The sequence below is a fragment of the Abramis brama genome (assembly GCF_963993115.1).
Source record: "Abramis brama genome assembly, chromosome: 16".
Lineage (NCBI taxonomy): Eukaryota > Metazoa > Chordata > Actinopteri > Cypriniformes > Leuciscidae > Abramis > Abramis brama.
Genome location: NC_139978.1, coordinates 27,388,574 through 27,397,795, shown reverse-complemented (window position 1 = coordinate 27,397,795; position 9,222 = coordinate 27,388,574). Strand labels below are relative to the sequence as shown.

The following is a 9,222-nucleotide window of genomic DNA, read 5'->3' as shown; positions in this document are numbered from 1 at the left end:
TGACAACAATGACAGCTGACCTCTCTGAGGATCTGTACCTATTACAGGGTGAAGCCATGGCCGATTACTCTCTTCAGACAACAGCTGAATATCTTCTTATATCTATATATCTCATCTACACTGTATATATATTTCCTTTTCTAGATTATATCTATCTCTCTGAACTTAGATCTGACAAAACTACATAATGTCATGTTCTGTAAAGAAAATACACTACCGTTTAAGTTGGGAGTCAGTGAGATTTTTTAAGATCTCAGACTTTTACACAGCAAGGACGCATTAAATTGCTAAAAAAAAAAAACAGTAAAGATTTTTATAATGTTTTCCATTTCAAATAAATAAAAAATAATTTCTTTAGAAAAAAAAGATATTTAAAAAAAATATATATGAAGCAGCACAACTGTTTTCAACATTGATAATAATAAATGTTTCTTGAGCACTAAATTAAAGGATCATTTGACACTGAAGCCTGGCTGCTGAAAATTCTGCTTTATTATTATCACAGGAATGCATTACATTTTTTAATATATTCAAATATAAAACAGTTATTTAAATTGTAACAATATTTCACAATATTTTACTGTATTCTTGACCCCAAACTTTTGAACGGTAGTGTACATTCCAGATGCATACATTTAAAATATAGCATAACACACATTTAAAATGGGACACTTTTAATGATGATTGCATAGGATTTTTTACCCTCTCGAAAGTGTGAGGGCTTTTTCTCCTTTTATCTTTTGTGATTGCGCACCTGATATAATTCGGCCTTCATAATGCCTTGATTTGTGTTTGGTGAAGATGCTCAAAGTAAGTCGAAAATGTAAAACATAGTAGAAGCAATAACTCTGAACACAGAACATTAAAATGAGCCAACACAAATTTAATTAAAAAAAAGGTTCATATTTAGAGAAAACTGATATCGAATCAATTAAAATCCAGTAAAACAAATCTGAAGCCATTTTTTTCCCAGTAGTTACTGCACTTTGCCTCTGTTGGGCATGGGCAGTTTATGCAATGAAACTAGTGGTAACAGAATTTCTTAAATTCACCCTGAGAATGTCTTCATAAAGTTCTTTCCTAAATTTCAGCATTTCCTCCAGGTTCTTGTTCTGTAGAGTTTCCTGTAAAGAGGTTAGTGTGGTACTATTGGGAAGAGTGAATTTGGTTCCACTCTCCAATGCCTTTACCATCCCCAGTGACATCACAAATGAACCCTTTAAATCGGAACACAATGGGAAAATGCAGGCGTTCCACAAACTGCACATGGATGCGTCTCCTGAGAACCTGATCCTTTCGAGACACAAGCCCCAGAGTCTAACACAATCCTCCAGATTAACCTTACACAGACTCAGAGCTTTCATATCAGCAGGGCTGTATACGTTTCTCTTTAGATCATCTTGAATACCAAAAACCACAGTCACAAAACCTGTTTTACCATCCAGGTTTACAGACAAAGAGTGCATGAAAGTGTCACTTGGCACCATTATATCCGTGCCAATCCAGCATCCGCTGATGATAGATCTAGTACCCACTTTAACCTTAGTATCCAGTCTGGAGTATTCCACGACACTGCCCTGGGATACAGTCACAGTGGGATGCAGGATGCTATGCATCACGCAAGCTCTAGTTTCCTCCAATGGCTCCAAGTCGCACACGCTGAAAGCGGCAGAGAGAAGGCCAAGTTCTTCTCTGAGACAGGGGTCAGCGGTAAAGTGGAACAAGTATTCCTCTGTGGTGCCGACATGATAGAACTTGGAGTTGTTGAGCAGGATGACGTTAAGTGCTGTGCCTTTGAGACGACGGAAAATCTTTCTGCGAATCTCAACGAGACCTTTTTCCTTCTTTGTGACGTTGGTTGTGTTTTCTGTGTAATCCACAGTAGCTTTTCGTCCCAGAGCTTGAAGAAAGTCCCCATAAGCATCGATTTCACATGAGAGAGGGCTGATTTCACTTAACAAGGTCAGCAGTGTCATAGCAGTCCCGTAATCAACATAATAAGTGCTGTCGGTGTAAACAAACTCCTCTCCTTCCCGCTTGCATACTGCGTTGCATATGCGCATCTTTTCGATGTTTGGCTTATGCAAAAATTGAGAGCAATTTCTATATTCCATGTCACAGATAATGGGTGTCTCTGCTGGTTCTAGAACAAAAACTCCATGTGTGGTCCCAACAGAGAGAGGGGAGGGATGTGCCAAGGCAGTAAAACCGGACTTATCAAACACAATGTTCTCTTGGTCAAGAACACTATAGAGCTCTATATCATCAGCACAGGTAACCAGAATTCCTGGCTTCATGTGTGAAGGGAAATCCACATACATTGCAAGTTTAAGCTCCAGCATCTGATATAAAGGCTTTCCTAGGGGCAAAGCTGTGAATATTTTACCCAGGGCACTGGCATTGGGTAAACGTTGACTGAATCCTCCTGCATATATAATAAAATGAATAGATAAGTAAGTACATAACACAATAATTCAAAATTATATTTTATGTCCATTTATTTATTTATTAAGTAAGAAGATGTGTATATATAAAGCAAGATAATGTACAGTCAGCCAGTCATTATCACATTTTTAGGATAATATACAAGACCCCTGAGTTTCATTTTGGGGTTTATTTTGCCCTAACCCTTTACAAACACTACCATTAAAAAGTTTAGGGTCAGTAAGATATTTTTTTAATTAATGCTTTTATTCAGCAAGGATGCATTAAATTGATATGACAGTAAAGACATTTAAAAAGTTACAAACGTTTACCATTTTAAATAAATTCTGTTCTTCTGAACTAAGAATCCTGAAAAAGTATCATGTTTCCACAAAAATATTAAGCCGCAACTGTTTTCAACTTTAGATAATAATTATAAGGAACATTTATTGAGCAGCAAATCAGCATATTAGAATGATTTCTGGGGATCATTGAGACTGAAGACTGGAGTAATGATACTGAAAATTCCATCACAGGAATCAAATAAATCTTTACAAGTTTTAAATTGTAATGATATTTCACAACATTACTGTTCAATTTTAATCAAATCAATGTAGCATTGTTGAGTATAAGATACTTAAAAAAAAAATAATCTTACTGACCCCAAACTTTTGAACGGAAGTGTAATGCTTATTAACAATGAACAAAATTAAGGAATGAGGGATGATAATTAAAATAAATGTATATAGTACCTGCATGAATTAGGATGACTTTAAATCCAGACAGTGACTTGCCATATTTATCATGAAGAAACTGCAGTGAATGTAATGTGGACCCACCATTACCTGTATGGACAGATGATATAACAGTTCTTAACAATGTGCTTGAAATACAATTTTTAAAAACAAGTTTTTATATATCACACCAATCTTGCATCCTGGAGGATCTGCAAACACATGATAACTGATGCCAAGGGGCAGTTCTTTCCTCTCCAGTTTCTCAGTGATCTGAATTTCATAAGCAGACCTCTGGTCCTCATCCACGGCAGTAATGACCACCAGATCCCAGAATTCATTAGTCTGAACTTCATTACCTGTGGACAGGAAATTAATAACTTTTATTCTTATTAAAGAAGCCCTCATGAGCAGCAGACAAGTGTCAGTATTATCAGCAACACTAATAATAAAAAAATACCACCGTATTACCATGTTTATTTGGACATGTATCACATGCCATGGTATTCCAAGGGATTACAAAGAATACCATGTAAATACCATAGTATATGAATCAGGTAATCACTTAGCCATTTCTGATACCACCACTTTACCATGGTACCATAACAGTACAACACAAGTCAAACAGCTTTAAATTCTATAGAAAAAGTAGTTTGAAGATATAATGGAAACTTTACCTCTCAACTGGTTGAATTTTTTTATTTTCTCTTTGGTGGATTTTTGCAGGTAAACGTTTCCGCGTTCTGCCATTGTGAGACCACTCAAATCCACTATTTGTCTATATCACTTCAATAAAATCTGAACTTTCAATCAACGGCAAATATGAATCAAACCGACGATTACTGAAAACAGATGTACGGAAACATATGTCAAAAATAACGAGTTAATTGCCGTTTTCAAAAGTCAGAGAATCTCACTTAAACTTGTGTTTACATGTGCACTTCCGGGTTTCAGTCATGTGACAAGCGAACTCTGACGTCTGTGTTTTAATTTGTTTATCGCTCTCTTCATCAAACTCATTTACGTTAAACTGAATTAATTAAATATTCAACCTCCCGACATAAAATGAATATTCTTTGTATTTTATTTGAATGTAGTGTAAGTGGTTTGCAAGAACATGTTTGGAGAAGATTCTTGTATTTCCCAACCATTGTTGTCATAGCAACTTTTATCTTGCTTTCATACAGCCAACAAAAGAGTACAATTGAGAGCCAGGCACACAACCATGGTAAGAACAAACTCAACAGCAGATTGAGATTTGAACAGTTTAATTTCAGTAAATCATGCAAATATGTATTTGGAATAGTACTGTCATCATGCAGTGTTGACAATAGGTCTAATTTCAGGATGTTTTGTATCCTTCAGAAAATGGAAAAGATATGAATTTCAAAAAGATGTAAAAATGAATTCGCTGAAAGCACACTGGGCCTATTTGTTAAACTGCTCCCAGTCTCTTATACTGGATCATGGCTACTGGAAATCAGAGGGTGAGAAAGACCCGAAGGACATTGTGATGGTCAGATTGAGCAGTTTGCTTTTAAAGAGTCTGGATCAGATTGGATCTTGCAGAGCAATGAGGATATGCATCTTGGCTGACAACTTTCTGACCAGGATCGAAGCTCTGATGGCATGCACTCACTTGGTGAAGTTAGATTTAAGAGGCAATCAGGTATTTACTTCATTTAATTGAACCCTGAATATTTGATTCAGTTTTTTTAAAGGGATAGTTCACCCAAATCTGAAAATTCTGTCATTAATTAACTTACTCTCATTTCATTCCAAACCTGTACGACTTTCATTCATCTTTGAAACACAAATGAAGATTTTTTTGATGAAATCTGAGAGATTTTTGTCCCTCCGTTGACAGCTACGCACCTGACATTTTGACGCTTCAAAAAGTTCATAAAACTAATTCATATGAATTGAGCGGTTTAGTCCAAATTTTCTGACTTGATCGCTTTATATGATGAACCGATTTCATTTAGGCTTTTATTCACACATTGATCAGCGAACATAAACAGAAGCTTAACCGAACCTGCTTGATGCACGAGAACAAACCTCTTGAGGAAGCTCAAATGTGCTGCGTAACACAAGAATGACCCTCATTGGTTCTCACACGTAAAGCGAACATGCTTGAGATTCCGTTTACCACAACTGATGTGTGTTTATGTTTATATGTGAACAGATGTGAAGTTGATTGTGAGATGTGAATAAAAGACTAAATGAAATCATCATATAAAGCGATCAAGTTTCTTCAGAAAATTTGGACTAAACTGCTCAATTCATACGGATTAGTTTTACGATCTCTTTATGAACTTTTTGAAGCGTCAAAGTGGTGGTTGCGTAGCTGTCTATGGAGGGACAGAGATCTCTCAGATTTCATCAAAAAGATCTTCATTTGTGTTTTGAAGATGAACGAAAGTCTTAAAGGAACCGTATGTAAGATTGTGGCCAAAACTGGTACTGCAATCACTTTCAAATTGCTGTAGAGCGGTGTATCCCCTCCCCCTCCCCCCTGACTCGAGGTTGCCAGATAGGCTGCAGGATCCAGCAGGAACGTAGGCTGCTACAAGGAACTTTCAACTAGAGCAGAGCTGGCAACCCGGATGCCGAAACATACTGACTTCGTGATTGGTAGATAGGTGGAGGGTGGGGCATCAGGCCAAAACACAACATGACAACATCAACATCAGTTGAGGGCTGCAACTTCACTTTTAAATGACAATATCCTGGCCGGACTACTGTTGTCAGTGATATAAGTATTTGAAATGAACATGATTTCTTAATGTCTAGTGACATATCTGGGCCATTTTATGATTAATTTAAATACATTTCTTACATACGGTTCCTTTAAGGGTTTGGAACAACATGAGGGTGAGTAAATAATGACAGAATTTTCATTTTTGGGCGAACTATCGCTTTAAGGAGAACAAATCACTAATAATCATCTTTTTGCTCAGATCGTTGAGCTCCCTGATGCTTCATGTTGGAGTAATCTGAGAGAATTACAACTTCTATATCTACACGACAACAACATGTCAACCTGGGACAATATTAAAGGCCTCTCGGGCTGTTTAAACCTGACTGCTTTAACTCTCTATGACACCCCACTCAGTTTAAAGAAGAACTACAGGCACTGTCTGGTCAACAACATATGGTCACTGAAGGCCTTGGACAACTTTGTTATCTCGGACGAGGAAATCATCCAAAACTGGTCCCTTCCTTTACATTTCAAAGCAATGAAGCAACACTTTTGTGTCAGTTTGTACCCGTCTACAAAGTCGGTTAGTGCTCATTATTTTCTTCTTTGTTTGGTGTGTTTACTTTTGTGTCCAAATCATATTTTGATGTTTCCTTTTTCTTCAGGATTCATTTGAGACAGAAATGAAAGCTGTGTATAAGATAATCACTGAAATAAACAGGATTCAGGCCTTTTATTCTCCTACACTTATTGTACAGCGCTGGATCCGAGGCCATTTAGTTAGAAAAAGTCTTGGGTAAATATGTTATGTTGCAGAGTTTTTTGATATCTTGACATTTGCTAAGCTTGACTAAAATTTACAGGGCAATTACTTAGCAGTAGAAATATTATTTGGGATATTTGTTCAGTGGGTTTATAGAAGAATTCTGCATTGTCAGACTTTGTAGTACTAAGAAACACACAGCGTCTGGGAAACCATTAATTTCCACCCCGCCTGTGAGGGCAGAAAATGAGCATCAACCATCTCAGTCTCAGAAAACCATGGAGGAGGACACAGATGACAACCATGAGCTAGTATGTACAATATTTGACTGATGTACACTACCATTCAAAAGTTTAGGGTCGGTAAGATTTTTCAATGTTATTTTTGATAATATATTTGATTAAAAAACAAAACAGTTAAAACAGCAATATTGTGAAATATTAGTACAATTTAAAATAGCTATTTTCCCTTTGAATATATTTTAATTTCTTCCTGTAATGGCAAAGCTGAATTTTTAACATCATTACTCCAGTCTTCAGTGTCACATGATCCTTCAGAAATCATTCTAATATGCTGATTTGCTGCTTGAGAAATAATTCTTATTATTATCAATGCTGAAAACAGTTGTGCTGCTAAACATTTTTGTGGAAACCATGATAAAAAAAATATTTTCAATATTTTTTGATGAATAGAAAGTAAAAAAAAAAAAAAAAATGCATGAATTTGAAATGGAAATATTTTGTAATATTATAAATGTACTCACTGTCACTTTTGGACAGTTTATTTGATTAAAAGTATTCCTTTCTTTCAAAAAAATTATAAATCTTACTGACCCCAAACTTTTGAATAGTATCACATATACTGCATATTGTTAATTAGTTAAAAGTGTGTGCTTGTAACTCAGGTGCTGTATTCTAACATGTAGTTATGTTTGTCAGCCAAAGGAAAAGAATACAGAGATCAAAAGGCTTCACGTAAACCTTAATAAGCTGATGCAAACTCTCTGCCCAGAGGTAATGTGACAGTATAAGTATTAATACTTAACACTATATCTAAAAGTAGACTGTTTAGTAATCATGCATTGGTCACTTTTACACAGGTTTTTGAGGAAGCTACAAATGCCGAATCATTTGATGGTCAACAAGGCATGATAGTACCATACAACAGCCCTAAATGCAGAAGTCTGAAATCTGAAGGCCAAATAAGCACATTCAACCAAGGTACAACATAGTTTTAGCTTTAATTAGCTTTCTTAAATTTTATTCACCAATATTCTGTTTTGTATGTCCAGATAATATTGTGAATGGTGGCCTCTGTAATGAAGAAATTGAGGAAGGAACCTTTCATGTTTTGGGACTTAAGGCTTTGGTCCACCAGAGTGAGCCACTGAGTGACATGTTGTGGTCCCGTAAAGCTGCGGGACAGGACATCCCTGAGGCTTTCAGACATTTTCAGACTCAGAGACCTGGTCTACAGCCTCACTCACCAGCCATTACTTCAGGGAAGCGGCTGGTTGGTCGTTGCCATGACAACATCAGCCTCACCCCCTTTAAAGTAATTGAAAGAGCCCATCAATCATTTGACGAGGCCAGAATACAGAAACATCTTGCAGAGAAGGTAACAGAGCACCACGTTGACCATGAAGTGGCCAAAGGGCGCAGATACGACTTCATGGAGGCTCGGAAGACAGACGTGCGCCTGCGTCAGGAGCGTGAAATGGCTGATATGGAGAAAACTCTCATTATACAGAGAGGCAAGCTGGAACGGGACGTCCATCATGCGCGTCAGACACATGCCCAGTTTCTGGAAGAGAAGAGGAGGAGGATCCAGGAGCAAAAGATGGTTTGCAGTTTCAGCCAACAGCACATCTCTCTAGCAAGGGCCGTACTCCGATATAACACATGGAAACGTGCTAACCAGCAATAGATGCATGAATCCTATTAATTAAACTCAGTTTAACATGGAACATGACATTTGAATGTGTTAGTTTGAACCCCTTGTGTAGATTTCAAAAGCAGATTTACTATACTATAGTGTAGAATAGTCTAATATACAGTGAGGAAAATAAGTATTTGAACACCCTGCTATTTTGCAAGTTTTCCCACTTAGAAATCATGGAGGGGTCTGAAATTGTCATCGTAGGTGCATGTCCACTGTGAGAGACATAATCTAAAAAAAAAAAATCCAGAAATCACAATGTATGATTTTTTAACTATTTATTTGTATGATACAGCTGCAAATAAGTATTTGAACACCTGAGAAAATCAATGTTAATATTTGGTACAGTAGCCTTTGTTTGCAATTACAGAGGTCAAACGTTTCCTGTAGTTTTTCACCAGGTTTGCACACACTGCAGGAGGGATTTTGTCCCACTCCTCCACACAGATCTTCTCTAGATCAGTCAGGTTTCTGGGCTGTCGCTGAGAAACACAGAGTTTGAGCTCCCTCCAAAGATTCTCTATTGGGTTTAGGTCTGGAGACTGGCTAGGCCACGCCAGAACCTTGATATGCTTCTTACAGAGCCACTCCTTGGTTATCCTGGCTGTGTGCTTCGGGTCATTGTCATGTTGGAAGACCCAGCCTCGACCCATCTTCAATGC

The 9,222-nt window shown here is 37.2% G+C and overlaps 2 protein-coding genes across 2 annotated transcripts; one reads left to right on the top strand and one right to left on the bottom strand.

Moving 5' to 3' along the window:
* Positions 1–866: 866 nt before the first annotated feature.
* Positions 867–4,118, bottom strand: fpgt (fucose-1-phosphate guanylyltransferase). Its single transcript, XM_084086757.1, has 4 exons — positions 3,836–4,118; positions 3,350–3,517; positions 3,177–3,269; positions 867–2,425 (listed from the first exon to the last, which is right to left on the bottom strand). The coding sequence occupies exons 1-4, from the start codon at positions 3,906–3,908 to the stop codon at positions 1,011–1,013; spliced, it is 1,749 nt and encodes a 582-aa protein (XP_083942883.1). The 5' UTR covers positions 3,909–4,118; the 3' UTR covers positions 867–1,010.
* A 442-nt stretch (positions 4,119–4,560) lies between these two features.
* lrriq3 (leucine-rich repeats and IQ motif containing 3) lies at positions 4,561–8,628 on the top strand (the record flags this gene model as incomplete). Its single annotated transcript, XM_084138758.1, has 7 exons — positions 4,561–4,827; positions 6,119–6,442; positions 6,525–6,655; positions 6,798–6,933; positions 7,561–7,635; positions 7,722–7,842; positions 7,914–8,628. 7 exons carry the CDS (start codon positions 4,561–4,563, stop codon positions 8,546–8,548), a joined length of 1,689 nt encoding a protein of 562 aa, XP_083994884.1. The 3' UTR covers positions 8,549–8,628.
* Positions 8,629–9,222: the final 594 nt, after the last annotated feature.

Bases quoted from the DNA above. Each gene is read 5' to 3' on its own strand.
- fpgt (XM_084086757.1), bottom strand. From the start codon at position 3,908: ATGGCAGAACGCGGAAACGTTTACCTGCAAAAATCCACCAAAGAGAAA. The intron at 3,518-3,835 runs GTAAAGTTTCCA...TCCTGTCCACAG, and splicing joins AAAATTCAACCAGTTGAGAG to GTAATGAAGTTCAGACTAAT. The intron at 2,426-3,176 runs GTACTATATACA...TTATATATGCAG, and splicing joins AGTCATCCTAATTCATGCAG to GAGGATTCAGTCAACGTTTA.